The sequence below is a fragment of the Rhinolophus ferrumequinum genome, chromosome 21 (assembly GCF_004115265.2).
Source record: "Rhinolophus ferrumequinum isolate MPI-CBG mRhiFer1 chromosome 21, mRhiFer1_v1.p, whole genome shotgun sequence".
Classification (NCBI taxonomy): Eukaryota; Metazoa; Chordata; class Mammalia; order Chiroptera; family Rhinolophidae; genus Rhinolophus; species Rhinolophus ferrumequinum.
Window position 1 is genome coordinate 23,238,101 of NC_046304.1, and position 19,535 is coordinate 23,257,635.

At 43.0% G+C, this 19,535-nt stretch overlaps 1 protein-coding gene across 4 annotated transcripts in view; it reads left to right on the forward strand.

The window, feature by feature from the left end:
• AP2B1 (adaptor related protein complex 2 subunit beta 1) overlaps window positions 1–16,299 on the forward strand; it is a 101,520-nt gene extending 85,221 nt beyond the window's left edge. For all 4 annotated transcript variants that reach the window (XM_033089387.1, XM_033089391.1, XM_033089389.1 and 1 more), the window contains 4 exons: window positions 2,716–2,800; window positions 3,619–3,705; window positions 10,410–10,564; window positions 15,842–16,299. In XM_033089387.1, the coding sequence (XP_032945278.1) occupies window positions 2,716–2,800; window positions 3,619–3,705; window positions 10,410–10,564; window positions 15,842–15,916 (402 nt within the window). In that variant the 3' untranslated portion in view covers window positions 15,917–16,299. The remainder of the gene's footprint in view (window positions 1–2,715; window positions 2,801–3,618; window positions 3,706–10,409; window positions 10,565–15,841) is intronic.
• The last annotated feature ends 3,236 nt before the right edge of the window (window positions 16,300–19,535 follow it).

A 19,535-nucleotide genomic window follows, 5' to 3' on the forward strand; every position in this document is an offset into this window, starting at 1 on the left:
TCATTATCCTTTTAACAACCCATGCATTCACTACTGTTATTATCTCCATTCTACAGACAGCAAACTGAACTGAGTACTACTTGCCCAAAGTCACACAGCTAATAAATGACAAAGTCAAAATTCAAAATCAGGGTGGTTTGGTCTGGTTCCCAAGTCCATGTTCTGAACCACCGTGTCTGCTGCCTCTGATTTGGGTGTCCCAGCTTCTCAGAATTATCCTAGAACAAGTCCGGGGTAGTTTTCGGGGTATCCTGAAACCCCTGAAATTGTATGTCAGAATGTTGCAAGTACGTTTTTCAGGAAGAGTGTCCATGATTTTCATCTGTTTATTATAATAAAAGGGTCTTCGGGCAGAATGGTTTCGCACTGCTAACCTAAGGGAGCTTTCCTGTAGGTTAAAGAACACCCAGTGGGAATAAGGATTCCTCCGAAGAACAAGATACTTACAAGCCGATTCAGACTTCTTCAGTAACTTTGTTCTAAATTAATTGCTTATCTGGTTAATCTTCCTAGGAACTTTTTCCAAAATAGTATATATGCCAGGTCTCAGAGTTAGAGATTGTTATTCTTTTTTAGAGGGTAGAGCCCAGGCATGGCATCAATTTTGAAAAATCTCTCCAGATTATTCTAATATAAGTCTTTGGTTAAGTACCGCCAATATTATCCCCTGGAGGACTAGGATTATATTTTCTGTTTTCTTTGTACTCATGTCTCAAATGGTTAGGATATAGTCAGCATTAATAAATGTTTGAATGAATGGCACATTATGAAACACAGCTACATTATATTCAGAGATGACAGTAATGATAATGACTCGCGTTTCACGTAAGACCTTTGTGTAACCCACTCTGGCCCACCCGTACCACCCCCGTTTTCACGGCTAAATGTCCCGGTACCCTTATCTGAAATACTGTGTTTCCCTGAAAATAAGAGCTGGGTTAGTGGACAATCAGCTCTAATGCATCTTTTGGAACAAAACTTAATATAAGACCTGGTCTTATTTTGCCCTAATATAAGACTGGGTATAATATAATTAATATAATACCAGGTCTTATATTAATTTTTGCTCCAAAAGACGTATTAGAGCTGATCGTCCGGCTAGGTCTTATTTTCGGGGAAACACAGTAAGAGTTCTCTGTCTCTCATTGCTGAATACCAGATTGATTAGAAAATACGTCTTTCCCAGAAGCCCACTCTGGTGTAAATCTTTTGAAATGGTACTCTGGTACATCCAAAATAATGTGTAAAGTCCCTTTTTCCTGAGGTTGGTTTTTCTGCTTGCATTCATCATTCTCAAGCTTTTTCAGAATCCTGCTCGCTCAGCATTTTAGGCGTCAGATTATATGATATAGGTCAGAAACTTCTAGGGGGTTGGTAATTGAAAGGTTAAAAACACAAGTTACAAGGAAAGTAATTTGATGGGTTCTTCTGGGAGAGAGAACAGAAAGACTGTCAAGTAGACATAACCAAATTATGGAGGAGGAAATAAAGGTACTATTGAAGGTGGGGAAGATGAGTTCATAATAAATGTTTAGAGAACTAGAAGTACTTTGGAAAGAGGATATTTGGAGCTCATAGCCAAAGTTTTGACATTTGTCCCAAAAGGGGGAGTGGAGTGGAAATAGTGGTTCTGGATAGGTACTTTTCCCCCTATATTTTCTTAGAACAAAATGAGGGAGAAATAGGCATGGTTACTGATTATAGAACTTGCCCAGAGAAAGGTTTTCCTGCAGTGCCCAGAGCACAAATAGAAAAGTCAGTAGTGACAGAAACCAGTGGGAAGTAGTGGTTTAAAGTAATTCTCCTCCTACTCTCCCTTTCTTCAGGATATGGTTCTTATAATCTGCCACAAGAGTCTATCTGTTTCTGAATATATATGCCAATCAGTATTCCTCTTGAATAGAAATACTGTAACTTTTTAAAAAATATAAACAGCATGCTCTGAATAGAACAGGCCATGGTAGAATCACAGCTTAACTAAATCAGAAGCTTGTGTTGCGAGAAGAAAACTCAGTTATTCATTTGTTCAAAGGTTTTTCCTTCTTATCGTCATCAGATTTACCAGTGTTTTTGACCCACAAGCTTTTGCCAACCATAGGACTTGGGAAATAAGATTTTATAAAAGAAACAAATTTAAAACCAGTATCTAAAAAAAGATAAGGGGCAGTATGGCTAGTTACTGTGGAGAGGGGAAAAAAATCAACATTTAGGGTCAGATAAAAATACATTTGATCCTGGTTCTTCTGTGTACTAGAAATGTGACCCTGGGTCTTTCTGAATCTCAGTTCCTCATCTTTAAAATGAGATGGCAGTGACACTTACTTTGTTTGGGATAGTAATAATGAGGATTGGCGATAATATCATTAATAGGTACTTAGTAAATAGTAGCAGCAGCTACTATTAATAACCATAGAAACAAAAAAATAACTGAATAGATTATTCTGGGTATGAAACTTGTGCCTTGAATTCATCCCTCCTGGGGCTTCTGCTAGACAGAGGCAGAATTGCAGATTGTGACAATGCTCTGCTCTGACTGTGGAAATGAGTTAAGAATGTATTTTGCAGTGTCTGGGCTGGTGTGTCTTGATTTGGGGGGGTTCTACACTGTTTAAAAGAGGAGGGAAATCGGGTATATATTTCTAGGCACATAACTGTTCTTCCCCTCCTACCTGGCTTCCTATGATGTTCTAATTTTCCCTGTTACTCTCATGGCAGGTGGCTGTGAAAAACAATATCGATGTCTTCTACTTCAGCTGCCTCATCCCACTCAATGTACTTTTTGTAGAAGATGGTAAAATGGGTGAGTACGTCCTCTTGTCCTTCTGCCACGTGCATACCTTTGCCCTTCCCCTGAACGTTAGGCAGAACATAGCCCAGAAATACAAGTTATTTTGAGGATTCCAAAATGGGGTCTAAATCACAATACCAGTATCTGAATAACCCAGTCACCCTAACATATACAGAGTACAGGCATACCTGGTTTTGTTGCACTTAGCAGACATTGTTTTTCACAAATTGAAGGTCTGTGGCAAGCCAGTCTGTCGACACCATTTTTCCAACAGCATTTGCTCACTTGTATCTCTATCACACTTTGGTAATTCTCACAATATTTCACACTTCTTCATTATAATTATAGTAATTTATAGTAAATCACTAGTATTCCCCACATAGTTGTTGGCATTTCTCTCGTCCCTTACTTACGAAACCACCTTCTAATAAAACTAGCTTATATTGGTACATATTAAATTCGATTGGCACTGAATTGATTTGGTTTTTACAGTGGCTCTTGGGGTAGGCAGGACAGATGTAATTATATATGGTGACATTAAGGATCAGAAAGCTTACAAACTTACCCAAAGTTGCCAAATAGGAAAACAGTAGAGCCAAAACTAAACCCTAGATGTAAACTCTTTTCCAATGTATCTTAGTGCTGCTGATGAGGGATTAATTGACCTGGAGTATAGCACCTCTGTGTAGCTCAGAATTGGCTCTAGTCGCAGGCTACCGCTGGCTGCATTGCAAGAGCCGAACTCCAAAGGAGAAACGGTGCAAAGCATCGGAAATCAGAATATTGACAGATTACGCACATCCTTCCTTTCCCTACGTGTCCCCATACAGAGCGCCAGGTCTTCCTTGCAACTTGGAAGGACATTCCCAATGAAAATGAACTTCAGTTTCAGATTAAGGAGTGTCATTTAAATGCTGGTGAGTAATGAGTCTACATTTCATTTTCATCTTAGTAAATTCGAATTAGATATTTGAAAATTTTGTCTTACCTCTTTTTACATCTGCCTTGTTTCTAGTGGGTATATGGTCGGTGTATTACTTCACAGACTTCTCTTTAAAAACTTGGGATGTTTTGATATGGGTACTAGATGATTTACAAGCCAGCAGATTTGAGAAACGGACTAGGATGGTGCCATCTTCCCAATTCTTCAGTAGTTGAACATGTGTCAGTGATGTTACTTGAACATCCTGTAGTCGTCATATGATTGAAGTGACACTTGAAGATGTGCACTCTCCCAAGAATTGAAAGGACAATATTTCCTTTTGAATCTATCTTCAGTATTGGATGAAAGGAGACTCTGACATCCTTATTTAGCATCTTTTGCTATTAAACAAGAATGCTAGTAAAGTACTAGTTGGTACTAATGAGTAAAGACTAGTTGGTAACCTTTTTCTTTCTTGCCTTGTATCATCTCTTTCATGATGCTCTCTTTAATCATCATTTAAAAGCCCCAGACCCCTTTGTAGTTACTTTTATTACTATAATAGAGTATCAAAGAGGTAACAGAAGAGGAGAAACAATAGCAGCTATCAGTCCCCAGGGCTTGGTTTCACCGAAGTTCCTCAGGAGTGGAAGGAACCCTAAGCTGTTCAGAGGCCTGCGTTTGTCCCAGGTGTTTCTCTCTCTCTCTCTCTCTCTCTCTCTCTCTCTCTCTCATCTCTATCTCTCGCTTTGAATTTGAATGAAAGTGAGCCTTGTTCATACCTCGTCTTTCTTCATTTATCCATCATTTCATCATTTCTTCCTCCATATGCTGTTGGTTCCCACATGCTGCCATCCCGTTGTCGCCAAACTGTGGAACTGAGAGAGAGGCAGCGTGGCAGTGCATGGAGAGAGAAAAAACTCACTGTTTTCTCTCCGACTTTTAAAATTTAGTTTTTTGGGCTCTATGATGTACTTACCCGGTTTAGACAAGCCTTTTCTCATAGGGCTTCTCCTGTGCCCTTGGAGAGGTGTGGGAGGAGATGTCTTCTGTAATTTCCATTATAATAACTAGTTAGTATTCTCTTCAGGAATACCACATATCTGCCTTCTTTCTAATAAATTCTTGTTCTAAGTTTCTCACTCTGACTGATTATGTATTTATTAAACAAAACTATAGAGTTTTTGTTCGGTTTTCACAAAAAAATACTCAAATTGAGCTTTTTGGGTGTGCCATATTCTAGGTAGATGCCAGGGTTATCGGTCCCTCTGTGAGGCTCAGTGGTCAGTTACCACAAACCTCATTTGATGCGTGTGGCAGGTTGGGCAGCTCTGCACAGTATAATAAGCTATTGTTTAGGAAGCTTGTCAGGTCCACGTTGGCTACGAACGGTGAGAACCAGAACAGATCCTGTTAAGAGAAGCAGCTTCTGTACCCAGCTTGGAACAGACCAGGCCCTTTGTTATAAGTCACCTTGTGGTAGTAGGTCCTATGGTATCATTTCATATATTATGCTCCTGAGGACACTTGTTTCTTAAAAAAAGTGGATTCTGTGGTCAAAGTTGAAAAATACAGTGCATGGTGTGTCTCTTAAAGATTGCCGTTGCACATTAGCACCCTAAAAGCTGCAAAGTCCTTCATTGCAGAAATCTGTTTCACTCAATGTTAACTGAATTTCTTTGTGGAATTTAAAATTAGAAAATGCTAGGGCCGGCCCGGTGGCTCAGGCGGTTAGAGCTCCATTCTCCTAACTCCGAAGGCTGCCGGTTCGATTCCCACATGGGTCAGTGGGCCCTCAATCACAAGGTTGCCAGTTCAATTCCTCAAATCCCACAAGGGATGGTGGGCTTCGCCCCCTGCAACTAAGATTGAACACGGCACCTTGAGCTGAGCTGCCGCTGAGCTCCTGGATGGCTCAGTTGGTTGGAGCGCATCCTCTCAACCACAAGGTTGCCGGTTCGACTCCCGCAAGGGATGGTGGGCTGCGCCCCCTGCAACTAGCAACGGCAACTGGACCTGGAGCTGGGCTGTGCCCTCTACACTAAGATTGAAAGGACAACTTGACTTGGAAAAAAAGCCCTGGAAGTACACACTGTTCCCCAATAAAGTCCTGTTCCCCTTCCCCAATAAAATCTTAAAAAAAAAAAAAATTAGAAAATGCCTATTATTCATCTGGAACACCAGTATTCCTTCAACGAATCTGGGAAACACTGACCTAGAGAGACACAGAAAAAGGCGAAAAAGGCCAGAGTAATTGAAAAGAAGGTTTGGTGTCAGACATCCAATACGAAAGGGACATACTTAACAAAACAGAACAAAAACAAACGATGGAAGTTGGATAACTGAGGGCTTTAGTGTGACCTGCCAAAATAATAGAAAAGATCCCCCTGCTTCCAGATGGGAGTTATGAACCCCACTGCACCTTGGTGTACGTTTGTAATCTTGCCAAGGCAGTGTCTGGCCTTTCTCCCAGTGGGGCTGTGTTCTCTGATGTAGCCTACAACAGTTTCTCAGAGCAAATTCAGTTTTGATCAATTCTGCCATGGCTTCATGCCAGTTCCTCCTTGCCTTGGGTGCTCCAAATACCAATGAGTGGGTTTTCCAGTGACACACTGCTCTGTGACGGGACAGCACATGGAGAAGCAGAAACAGCCACTTCATTTTCTCCAGGAGCCCAAGGCCATCATTTACCCACACTAAATCACTGCTAATCTTGCCAGACCACTTCCTGTAACTAACTAATCCTTTCTGGCTTTTCCTCTGCCCGCACCCCAAGGTCAGGAGTGCCCTGGCCTTTACATTTCCTTCCAGTCTCAAAGGCTCTATTAACATGAACGTTTCCAAGATTAGTGCCTTCTGATTCAACACCCTGGATCTAGCTGAAAGCTAAAAATACCATTCTTTCCAGCTGATATGCCCTAATCACAATAGCACCAACACTTTAAATAGCTTTTCTGTGCCAGAGTAGACATTTGACAGATGGAAGTAACATTCCTGAGGGCTGTGGGAAGTCACAGGCTTAAAGGCCTTACAGCCCAGCTTGAGCTTTTACTTTTGCTCTTCCATTATTTTCTAAAGAAGAAAGAAGAAACCCTCTTCCCAAGCCTTAATAATTAATCAGATCTTGATAGAAAGGTATGTATTATAGGAGTGCTTGTGGTGCCACTAGTTGTGTAAATACTAGAAAATATTAGATCAGAAAGGCACTAACGTATGGGTCTCCCTGCTTCCTAGCCTTGGCCATCTCTACTGGTGTCGGGAGGTGTGTATGAATCTGTTTTGCAGCTTACCATTATAGCTGCGTTTGGGGTGGGTACATGTCTGGGACCACTATCTTAAGGGCACCTGAAGTAATTGCAGCTCCAGCCGTATCCAGAAAGGAATCTTTCTGGGGCAGCCGGATGGTTCAGTTGGTTAGAGCGTAGGCTCTGAACAACAGGGTTGCTGGTTCAGTTCCCATCCATGGGATAGTGGGGCTGTGCCCCCTGCAACTAAAGATTGGAAACGGTGACTGGACTTGGAGCTGAGCTGCGCCCTCCACAACTAGATTGAAGGGCAACGACTTGGAGCTGATGGGCCCTGGAGAAACACAGTGTTCCCCAATATTCCCAATAAAATTAAAAAAAAAAAAAAAATATCTTTCTGGCAAGCAGTCAGGAAACTTTTTGTTTTTTTTTTTTTTCTGTTTATTCTCTGAAAAGATCAGAGACCTGATGTATGTATTCCCTATTTAGGCACTGTAGTAAGGGACAAATATTTTTTTCTAGCATGAGGACTAGGTGAGGGTGAGTTCTTTTTCTTTGTTTTGTCATGATTCTCCCCATCCTCCATAATATTTCATAAATGGAAATGCTTTGCCAGCCAGCAGTTAAGTATAGTTTGGTTGCTTAAATGGTAAAACGTATTCTTTTCAGCATCATAGTGGTTTTGAACTTGCTGATGACCACCACATTGGGTCCCAAATGCAGATTCCCCCCTTCCTACTTTCCGAGTACTGTCTTCACTCTTATTGCTGCTGGGAAAGGTGCAATCTTAGCTAAAGTAGGAGGATGAAGGAAGGAAGACCATATCCACACCTTCTAAGATTTTAGGCCCCAAATCCAAAGAGCCAAATTTGGGGAAGAAGATAAATGAACCAGAAGAAATCACATCTTGAAGCAAATACAGTTGACCCTTGAACAACCTGGGGGGTAGGGACTCTGACCACCCATGCAGTCAAAACTTCACAGATAACTTAAGTAAGCCCTCCCCATACATGGATTCCCAACCACCTGTTGACTCTTGAAAATCATGCAGTGCGTTTGAACTGCATGGGTCAATTGAAAAACCCACATATAAGTGGACCTGCACATTTCGAGCCTCTGTTATTTCATCTTTTGGGGCAGATCTCAGTGTCTTCATATTACCTTCTCATTCTCAGGGTCTCAGAGCTGTGAGATTCCATCTTGTTTCCCAAGAGATCGGGTATGCAAAAAATCTATGATATCTTGTCAAGAATTCTATCCCAGTCTGGCTGGGAAGCCTTCTTACATCTGGCTCCCATTGCCATTCTTAATAAGTACATTTAGCAGAGTCTGATTATCCTACCATCTATATATCCTCAAGCTCAGACCTAATATCTAAGGGTAATAAAAGTTAACACACATCCTTATGCTATAGAACCCTCCCGCCATTCAGTAATCTGATAGAGATGACACAGCCATTCAAGAAGAGCAGAGCCAGGTTCTTGGCCAGAATGCTTCCAAATGTATTAAAGTCACATCTGTTCTCCTTGCTTGTTCTACCTGGCTGTTTGCCATATTTTCTCATTTCGGTAGGGGAGAGTGTGTATGTGTATTTGTATGCTTCCTCTTAGCCTATCATCTCTTATATAGGTGGTAAAATCATGACATGTCTTTAGGAATCTGGGCCTTGCTATATATATCTATATTGTCTAGAATGTGTTTGTGCCTGTGCAACAAGGTGGCTCTTCAGTAAAGATTCCTACTGTGTATGTTTCCTGCTTCTTTGGAAATGGGCAAGAGTTTTGAAAGTTAAGAATGGCTTTACAACTTAAAACAAGCCCCTCATGTGTTAAAGACAGTCCTGTCAAAAGATATTAGCCAAACCCAGCTGGCGACGTTGCCTAGTAACCCAGTCTAAGCTGCAGGAGCCCTTCATTGTGAGAAGCAAGGTGACCGCCAGAGCTGCCTAACCCCTCACAAGGTGATTAAAAAGTATATTGAGGCCCCCTTCAGTTATATGGCATATAACTACCCTAAGATACACTTTTTGGCACCTCAAAGATAGCCAGTTCTTAAGTTATAACTACTCTGCTTGGTGTTAGTGAAAACCTTTGGAAACAAAAGGGAGGAAGTTAAGTAAAAACTAAGTGTGGTGCACAGGTTTAGTGAATGGACTTAAGGGCCTCCTCCCCTGAGCTTGGACTGGTTTGAATATGTGAGAAAGATGTTAGGACAAGAACTACCTGCAAAATCAGCCCACATTTAAGTAGATGGTTTTTAATGCCTTTGGCACTATGTACATATCAGCAGCTCCAACACCTGAGCCAGGCTTATTCACAGGTATTGGTGGTTAGCCATTGTGTCCCAGATACTGTGGGAAGCACAGCGATGAAAGACTCCAGGATCCCTGTACTCAGACAGCCTACTAGCTAGGAGAACAGAAAGACCGTCTCCCATGGCAGCCTCTTCCTAGAGAGCACAATAGAGTATGACAGATTTTTATATGGAAAGAATTTAGTTCCTGAAGTTGGCATGAGTAATTTGAATTCTTATCAGAAATGAACATAATAAACTATCAACAGAAAAGCAGTGTTCATCATCTCCTTTGAAGTTTCTCTTTCTCTGATGCTACACATCTCATATTAGCAGTAAGAGAACAAGGAGAGAGAAATGACCTTCAGGTATAGAACATCATGTCTCTTTGCTGTAGTCACAAGGAGACCCCAACACCAACCTGTTCTTACCCTGGGTTGGTGACTGGGAAGGCCTCCACCAGCAGCAGCAGCTGGGGTTACAGGACCTTGTATAGACATCTTTGTACAACTTCAGTCTTTCTCAAAGTCTTTTGTTGAGACAATTTATTTCAGTATTAATTTGGAGGCATGGTATTCTCTACAGGCTTAAGAAATAATTTGCCTACTTTAAAAAAATAATCTTAACTATCCAAGGTTAATAAATATGACTTGTAGGAATTCTGCTACTCTGTGCCCTTTTCTGACCTGGCAGTTGAGGCCAGAGGGGCTCATAGTGAAGTAGTAGCGACTCAGGAAGTAGTGGTACAGGTTTGACTATCGGTGTATGTATCCCTGGCTCTGGGACCAATGTTCCAGACATAAATAGCAACATGGCCGTCACTGCGGCACGCTCGTACACCCATTTCTGTTTTCTTCAGAGCATTTTTACCTGTCTAGAACCTAGTTTAAGGTTAGCAACTTTCTTTGACCCACCATCATCTTCACAGGGAATTCTTACATTAATGCTCAGTTGCATCTTACTCTGTTTTCTGTCGGGAATGTGATAGGTACTTGAAGTGCCTCTCCCTGACCCTTTGCTATTGTGGAAGAAAGGCTTTCTGAAATGTACATTCATCTGCATGTGGAATGGTACTTGTCAGGGGACTTCACACGTGGTCTGTAAGGATGTCATAAGAGTTAGCACGCATTTGTTTGATACTGATTTGAATCTGTGTTTCTAGACACTGTTTCCAGCAAGTTGCAAAACAACAACGTCTATACTATTGCCAAGAGGAATGTGGAAGGGCAGGACATGCTGTACCAGTCCCTGAAGCTCACTAATGGCATCTGGATATTGGCTGAGCTACGGATCCAGCCAGGAAACCCCAACTATACGGTAAGGCCTTTCTCAGAATGGGTGAGATGGGTTTGAGGAGGGAGCACCCTGGAAAGACCTGAAGGAGGCACTTCAGACCCCGGGTGTCCAAAACAAGCGGTCAATAATGAAGTCCTTAGTCGCCTCTTAGGGGACCTGTCTGCAGCGTCTGCCCCATCCAGCAGGCATGGTGTCTCTGGCAGCAAATGCCTCAGACTCCCGCTGTATATACAGAGTAGCTCCCCACACTCGGCAACTTTATCAGTATCTCTGATACTTCTCTAGCCTATCTGTGCATGCGATACAGTAACCAGGTACTCGTAAGAGGATTGCTTATATAGCTCATAGTTCATTCCAAGAAGGGCTTCTTTCCTGCTTTTGGAGCTCATGGCCTAAGGGTATCAGAGGCATAGACACGTGAACCTTTTTTAGCATTGTCCTGAAATACTTGTTGTGAAAGGTAAGGCAAAATGGGACACACTTTTGGTAAGCTATAAGGGAACTTTAGTTTGGAAAACTTCCTTGAATACTACAACGGACTAACATTTAAATTCTGGCAATATTTTTCGGACAGGAGCAAATTACTTTAAGTCACAAAGATTTATACCCCACACTGGGCATTTGTTTGCTGTTGTAAAATGTGATCTCCTAATAGGATGCTGCTTATCATCTGATTTTGTACGGCGAAAGAAACTACTCGGAATAGGGGAAGTATTTTGTTATTTTTGAGGGTTTTGTAGGCTATTTTGAAGGAGGGGACTAGACAGTGACAGAGGAGAATAGGTTTCAATATTGAATAACTGAGGAAACTGAGTAGGCAGTAGATTAAGGGAGCTTTTTAGCCAGTTAGCTTAGAAAAGTCTGTGACCCCATTCCTTAATTTTAACAGCCAAGTCTGTTTTCATTAGCATGTATCAGGGGCATACTAGTACCACCCACAACTGAAAATTCTTGGTGTTTTCCCCACTAGTTAGTTCCCTCCCTTGAGTAAGCTGGACAAGTGTGTGTGTGAGCTGCTGAGGTCTATCAAGCTAGCTTTTTGCCCAAACATTTGTGAGCTGGGAAACTTCAGGCTTCCCCCCATAAACTGTACACCCCTCTCACCCACTGCCAATCCCCCCCTTTTTTTTGGAAAGAAACTACCCTGTCACTTACCTTGAGTTTCCCCAAGAAAGGAAAACTCTTCTGTGCTGTTCCTGGAGGGATAGGTTTTCACCGTAAAATCAGTGTCTCATAAAATAACCGCATTTATTACTTCCCTAGAAATTTGCTGTGTGTGTGTGTGTGTGTGTGTGTGTGTGTGTGTGTGTGTGTGTGTTATCACCCGTTCTTTTATTATGTACAGTCTTCCTCGTCAGCTAAATTAAAGAAGCATGGTTATCCCTAGTTTGCAGATAAGGAAACCAGAGTTTTAGGACTGATTAGTGACTTGTTCAAGATCGTGTACTTTGCTGGTAGGTGAGTTGTGCTTAGAATTCAGGTATCTTAATACTTCCTACTGTGTTCTTTCTGTTCATTATAAGGATAAAGATAATTTTGAGAAGAACCTCTTGGTATCACTGTCCTAAACATAATTTGTCAAATTAAAAAAAAAAAGTTTAACTTCTTATTTTGAAATTATTTGACTTGCAAAAAGTTTTTTAAATAGTACATAGAGTTCCTATCTGTCTTTCACCCAGTTTCCCAACTGATAACATCTTACATACCCACTGCACATGTTCAAACAGGAAATTGATATTGGTAAGATATTATTTACTAAATTATAGATCTTATTTAGATTTCACCAGTTTTTACATTACTCTTTAGTTGTTACTGATGCGTGTATAATACTGACATCTTAACACATCTGTAGGTGTATAACTGCCACCACAGTCAGGACACACAACTCTTCCATCATCACAAACTCCTTTTGCTGTCTCGCTACAGTTAGATGCTCACCCCAGCCCTAACCCCTGGCAACCACTGCTATGTTCTCCATTGCTATAAGTGTGTCATTTCAAGAGTGTTATATAAATTCATACAACGTGTAACATTTTGAGATTGGTTTTTTTCCACTTAGCACACTACCCTTGACATCCAAGTTGTTGAATGTATCGATAGTTTGTTCTTTTTTCCACCAAGTAGTAATCCACCATTTGGATGTACAATAGTTTATCCATTCACCTGTTGAAGGACATTTCCTCCCCTATATATTTTTTAAATTTTTATCTTGCAATAACTGTAGATTCACATGTAGCTGTGAGAAACAATCTCGTGGTCCCGCCCAGTGGCTCAGGTGGTTGGAGCGCTGAGCTCCTAACACCAAGGTTGATGTCGTGGATTTGGTTCCCACAGGGGCCAGTGAGCTGCGCCCTCTACAGCTAAGATTGTGAACAACGGCTCTCCCTGCAGCTGGGCTGCTGTGAGCAGTCAGAGGTCGGCCCGGGCTGCTGTGAGTGGCTGACCTACGACTGGCGACCTACTGCCTCGGCCCAGGGGGCGCGGGGAGCACAAGTCTCAGACCACCACCAACATGGGCCAGGGAGCTGTGTCCTACACAACCAGACTAAGAAACAACTGGCTTGAACCGGAGTGGGGGGGAGGAGAAAGAAGGGGGGACAAAAAAAAGAATCTCGTGAGGTCCTGTCCTCGTGGGGCCCTTTTTAGCCACAACCACCTCTCTTCCCTTGTATTTGTAAGTGGTGTGTTTGTTTATACTTCCTTGCTCCCTCGCCTGTTTTCCATTTGTGTGATACCTAGGCTCCTACTGCCCACAAAACCACCTGAAATTTCTATCACAGTCTGACACAGGCCTAATCCATTCCCCTGAATGGTGCTCCAGACTTCAGAATCACTCAGATCCATTTCCTTTCCTCCATCACCCCAAACACCCATTATGTTACTGATCTGATCTCAGCTAGGTCGTAAGGAGGAAAGAAATCTGGTTGAGCCGGTACTAACCCACGAGGACTGATGGCCCCTTAGTCTCCTAAGAGAGCATAAGTCACTTCCCCCACTACAGTCCTTACTGTATTTCATTAAGAAGGTATGCTTACCCTACAAGGATGAGGCTTCCTCTTTCTAATTAAGTGCATCTCACCTGGAAAGATAACTCCTCCCAGGTGAAATGTGTGTTCCAGACTATAAACCAGAAGTGGATGTGGAAGTCCTTGGCTTACTTAGGCAGCAGAAGGGACTCTTCGTCCCTTGGTGGGTCTGTCTGGAAGGGTAGCATTCCTAAGAGGTTGATACTAAAGATGTGCCACATAAGCAGGCTAGCAGTTCGAATGTTAAAGCCCTAGTAAGGCCTCTCTTCCTTGAGGAAGCATACAAAATGAGACCCAGAGCCCTAGCTTGGGTTAAGTCAGATTATGTAGCTTCTTTGTTTGTTCTTTGTGTATGTTTCCCTTTAACTTCAGGATTCAGCCAAATAATAATAATAATTCATTCTAGCTCATCTTAGCTGCACTAGTTGGAAAGCAAGGAGTGGATTGAAGTCTAAGCCTGACCCTTCGTTAAAGGCTGGGATAGCTTGGGAGTTGTGTGGCGGGGGGGCGTGATGTAAGAGTTCACAGAGGGGTTGAGGGGAGAGATTCATTCTTCTTCCTCTTCTCCCTCCTCCAAAGGGCAGCTGAAACTGTCAGGGTCCAAGCTTGGTCAGTCCAAACTGCCCCCCCACCGCACCCCCAGGCTCCCCTCTGCAGTTCAGTCTTTTGTTGAGAAAGGCAGCATTTCCTTACCAGTTACGAACAAAAAAAATGAACCTCCAACTGGGAGAACTTCAAGTTTTGTTACAAAGATGTGAAAAAATACTGGACAGTATTTTGGGAGAGAGGAACTACCCTTTTGTAGTCTGGGAATTACCTCCTTTAGGCTGTTCTTGCTATGTTTAGCTTCTTCTCCTCCTTTTCTGAACGCATGTATTGTCCCACGAGAATTTCCCACAACACTGGCAGTGGAGGCTGTGGAGGAGGTGATACAGAACTGCCTCTATAGGGAGTTGAAAAGTCAGGGAAATGCCTGTCACTGTACCTTTGACCAGGTAGGGATCTGTTTTCTATGCATAGTTATATTCTTAAATTAGTTGTTGTTGTTTACATTTATCAGAATTGTCTTCCTGATTAATGCCAAGCAGCACTTTTGGAAATGCTTTAGAGACCTACCCTTGAAGCTGTAAATAAAAAGAGCCTCTGTTGATGTTTTCCTGTTTTTTGCATTTTTAAAATTTCAGGTTTTAAGGATGTGAGTTTTTTCAAGAAATTCAGGGTTGACCAATATCTTCTTCACATTTTTGCCAAAAATATTCTGGCCTGTTGTACTATGTTAACTCATCAAGAGTCTCTAATCAGAGAATAAAGAGGTGAAATCTAAAATCTCATGGTGATATATTGTTAAAGACAACTTTTGTTGATCTACCTTAATAAATAACAGCGATGGTGTTGGTAATACAAAAAGCACATATGAAATTATCTGGTTCTAAATGCAACTTGAATGCTTCCACTGTTGTATTTTTAGTATATTAGTAGTAGTATTTTGCCTAATCTAATAAGGAGTCCAAATCTTTTGTGCTTGTTGACCTACGAAGTGAAAATCTCAGCGTTCAACATTGGAATCTCTATAATTTGAATTTGGTGATTATTAGACTAGAAGAAGAGGCCGTGGTAGAGAAGTAGAGAGGTATCAGAAGTATGTGATTTGTCTGTCTAGAGGCAGAAAATTAAAGATGAAACTGTTGGCATGAATTGCTGTCTGGTTATAGTAAGTAGATGTCTTCTTGTGATAATTCTTATTTTCCCTCCATGACCAGGTATGCTTTCCTCAATATAATAGGGAAAGGACTAGTACCTTGGACTTGACTAGTTCACACTTTTATTTTAGTTGATTGTACATCCTCCTGAATTGGAACAGAGATAACCATCCTTGTCACACTGAGAAACAGGTAGACAGCTGAAATGACCACCACAAGGCAAGGGTTTAGCCCTTCCATCTTCGTTTGGGGGAATAATCCCTATGACTCTTAGCAAAGCGTTGGAACAGCTGTTCCCCGACGGTCAGAGACTTTGATGTTTTTAGTATGGATTATTTCCTAATCTTATAGACCCACATGGAATGTAAGTGGAAACACAGCACAACTTGACATTGATTAAATTGAAATTCTAAAACCCACAGTACCTACTAACAAGATCTCTTTGGCTCGTCAGTGATCGAAGCTCCTTTCCCACCGTATCGGAAAAAGATTTTCTTGAACTGAGTCCTTGGATACCTTCCGAGTTTAGCCAATCTCCCTGCTAATCTTTGTTTTCCTTTCTCTCCCAACAGCTGTCGCTGAAGTGTAGAGCTCCTGAAGTCTCTCAGTACATCTATCAGGTCTACGACAGCATTTTGAAAAACTAATAGACTGTGCTGGTGCCCGCTGGCCACCCTGTGATCGGTGCAAGCCAAGAACTCTTAACTGGAAGAAGTTGTGTTGCCATGTAGAATCTGAACCTAAATATACTGAGGCCGCCCACCACAGTAGAGACTAGTGTAACCTGTGCTAACATTAGGGCACAACCTGTTGGATAGTTTTAGCGTCCTGTGAACATTTGTAACCACTGCTTCAATCACTTCCCACCTCTTGCCACCTGCTGCTGCTGTCTGTCCTTATGTGTAGGCTTCTCCATACTTGCCAGTGGCTGGCATTTTTGAGTGTAGTTTGATATTTTGTAATTGAGAGCTCATTTCAAAAGCAGAAAAAGACAAAAAATATTAAAGCAAGGAAAAGTGTCACTGAAAAACGTAAACTGCACTTTATTGTTTTATATTTTTGTACATAGGAGAAATTGAGGGAACAGTGTAACTGCTAGAAAATGTTCAAACAACTGCCCATCATTAATTGCACAGTCCTGGAGGAAGAGACACAGTTACTTGCCCATCCTGTTAGGGGTTTTCTTATCTGTGGCAACGCTGTCTTAGCCATTGGGGTTTTCACTTTTTTTCTCCCAATTCCTTTTCCTTGTGAGTTTCCCTGCCCCATATTACCTCATTTGATTGCTCTGCAGTTGGGAATGGTGAGCTTCCTTGAATGCTGTTTCGGATGCAGGAACAGGGCCTGGCAGCACCAAGGCTGAGAGAAATCAGCACTTACTACTTTCCCCGGATCTGACCCATTAACATTATTAAGAAATTTGAGTAGAGATGGGGAACAGGAATCAAAATGCCCTTCCCCCACCCCTACCCTGTATTTCATTCAACTCTCGGGTCCAATTCAGATCTAAAATCAGTTTTAGAGTTGAAACAGACTTTAAGTGATAACTTATGCAACCCTGTTTTTCTAAAAAGGAAAAAGGCAAAAAGAACATTTTTACCTAAGGCCTGTTAGCTGTTTAGTAGCAGAGTTGGGGGACTGTGTGTCCTAAATCCCCATCAGCGTTGTTCTCACTACAGTTGTGTCTCACTAGTATTTTTTTCCTCACTGCCTTTCTCTTGCCTTTTCTGTGCCTACTTCTTTGTGGCTTTTTTCTCATACTCCATACTGACTTTGGCACTCCATTCATTGGCATCAGGTGGCAGCAGAGTATCTTTTCAGTCACTAGAAGGAAAATCCAGATGCCAGAATAAAGGAGTAGCTAATGTTTCCCATATGGTCCTGGAGCCATAGTTCTTGAGGCCACCGGGGTAGGTGCAGAGATGAAGTGAGCTTCGAGGTGTCTCAGATTCCCTAATCCCTTCAGCTCTCTGATCTGCTCTGTACTCCTGTGACTTAGGCTCCATGAAAATTGGGGTCCTTTCAGAGGAGCAAGCCGTTCTTGTCATCTCTTAGAAGACTGGGAGATGTGAAATCCCCTCCCTCAGCACATTGGGTATGATTTGGCAACGAATGCTTCATGCCCAAAACATCAACCTGTTTAGCAGTGTCTACACCCTTTCATCTGTGGGCACTTGTGTTGCCTGCCACCCGGTATTCAGGGTCCATGACCAAGACTGGTTCTCAGCTGCCCCTCCTCAAATCAGAGGTCCTCTGGGGTCCAGAGGCCTTATGTTGGACTCAGACCTGCAGTGAGTCCAAGAGCAGGAAATGTAGAAAATGAGCAGAAACTGCCCCCCAGTCCTGCCATGTCTGAAATGACTCTGATTCATACCATTTGCAAAGCCTGGGGGAGTGGGTCCCCTAAAGCAGTTTCTTAAACCTTGAGAATCTCCTAGAGAAGAATTACTGGGGTGGGAGAAAGGAACTATGTCCTGCACTCACCACCCCTCAGGCATGTGGAGAGTATGTGTGGGAGGTAGATAGGTTGGTGGTGTGTGGGGTGGAAAAGTGGGTTAATAAAGTTCCCTGATTGGGAAATTATCATAGAGTCAGTTGGATACAAGCAGTGAAGGTTCACACTGCAAATACAATGTTCTCATCTGAAAGCAAACTAGTTCCAGAAGGAGGGGTGTGTGTCAAGATAAGCCGACAGAAACAATTTTATATCAGGATATGTCTCTCCACCCCTGAAACTAGGCTTTGCTCAGCCTCCCAACAGTGGTAGGTAAGAGCAGCCATTCCCAGCTGACCTGCTTGAGCCAATCCGAGAACCCTGGGCTCTGGAGAGGCTGCCTCCCGTTGCGCCCCAGCACTTAGGGAGGGATTCTGCTCCTCAGAAAAGGACCTCTCCTGAAGAAACAGAACCTGTTGCCTCCACCACAGCTTCCCTTCTGGCCCATTTCACGGTTGGCCAAACAGGGGAAACAGAATGGAGATTGCCCTGCGTTCCCCTCTGCCTCAGTATGTCTTTGTAACGTCAGCTGGTGTCATACAGAGGGCAACGGAAGCGCACACACACACCCAGAACTCTTGCTGGCCAGAGATTCCCTGAGTGTCTGTCCTCGCCCGACCCTGTTCAGTGTGTCTGTGTTGTGAAGCTTGGGACTCGGAGAGAAATGGGGAGGGGGAGAAGGGGTAAATGTTGCCCTCAGAATGCCTATCATTCTTCTGTTGTTGGGATCTGTTCTTGGGGATGGTGGGGGTTGGGGGAAGCTTGACCTTGTGTCTTCCTCAATAAACTCATTTACACAAAAGTTTGTAGTGTATGTACTTTGTTTTCGGAACTGACAGTCGGACAAAACACCCCTGGCCAGGGGAAAAATGGTGCATTGATAACCACGCTGTCAGAACTTTCCTTTTGGCTGCCCTAGCCCTTCCAGGGATTTAGACACATGGAATTAAAATTGGCATGAGGAAGAATCCCACACAGGTCTGAGACTCCTGTTAACCAAGCCCCATACCACCGCCACCACAGGCATCTGGCCTCCAGCAGGGAGTGCTCGGCCCCTTCCCTGGCGGATGGTGGTCCCACGGGCAGAAGGAGTACCACAGAGCTTCTCATCGGTTTCCTGTTAACTCAGGACATGTCACCTCTCAATTTATAAAAGGCTTTCAGACCTGGACTCAGCCTGCATATTCCCATGTGAATAGAATTAATGCTGCTTGAAAGCAAGCTTCCCAAGGAGTTCAAGTCGTCACCTGCATTTGTGTCAAACGTGACCCAGGTGTTGTCAAAATAGAGGCTCCGCCCACAGGTTCTGATGAGCTGACAGCCTCTGAAGTCGCCCACAGCCTGGAGTGGAGGAAAGAGGCTGAGGGATCCAACCCTAGGAGGTCCTCAGACTAGGCCCTGGACCTCTCCGCCAATCGAGTGAGTCTAGGTCAGCCCAGCGCTCAGCACTTAGGTGCTCAGAACCATAACTGCTTTTATTACCTGGATCCAAACACCGTGAACAAACTGCCTTTGGCAGCAAGGAGCTTTTTGGGTGTGTCCGTATTGCTGGGCTGCAGTTAGACCAAGGTGTAATGGGGATGACACTTGGGGGAGAGTGGGCTCAAGGTGGTCCTTGTTGAGGTTCAGGGTCCAAGACATGAAGAGGAAGAGGCCTTACTGAGATCAAATCAGGTTCGCCAGTTAAGCGTGTCAGTTTGGGCCAAGAGAATCCTAGGGTAGAGGCTCTCAACTCTTGGGTGTACATTAATATGCCTCCTGATTCTGCTCAG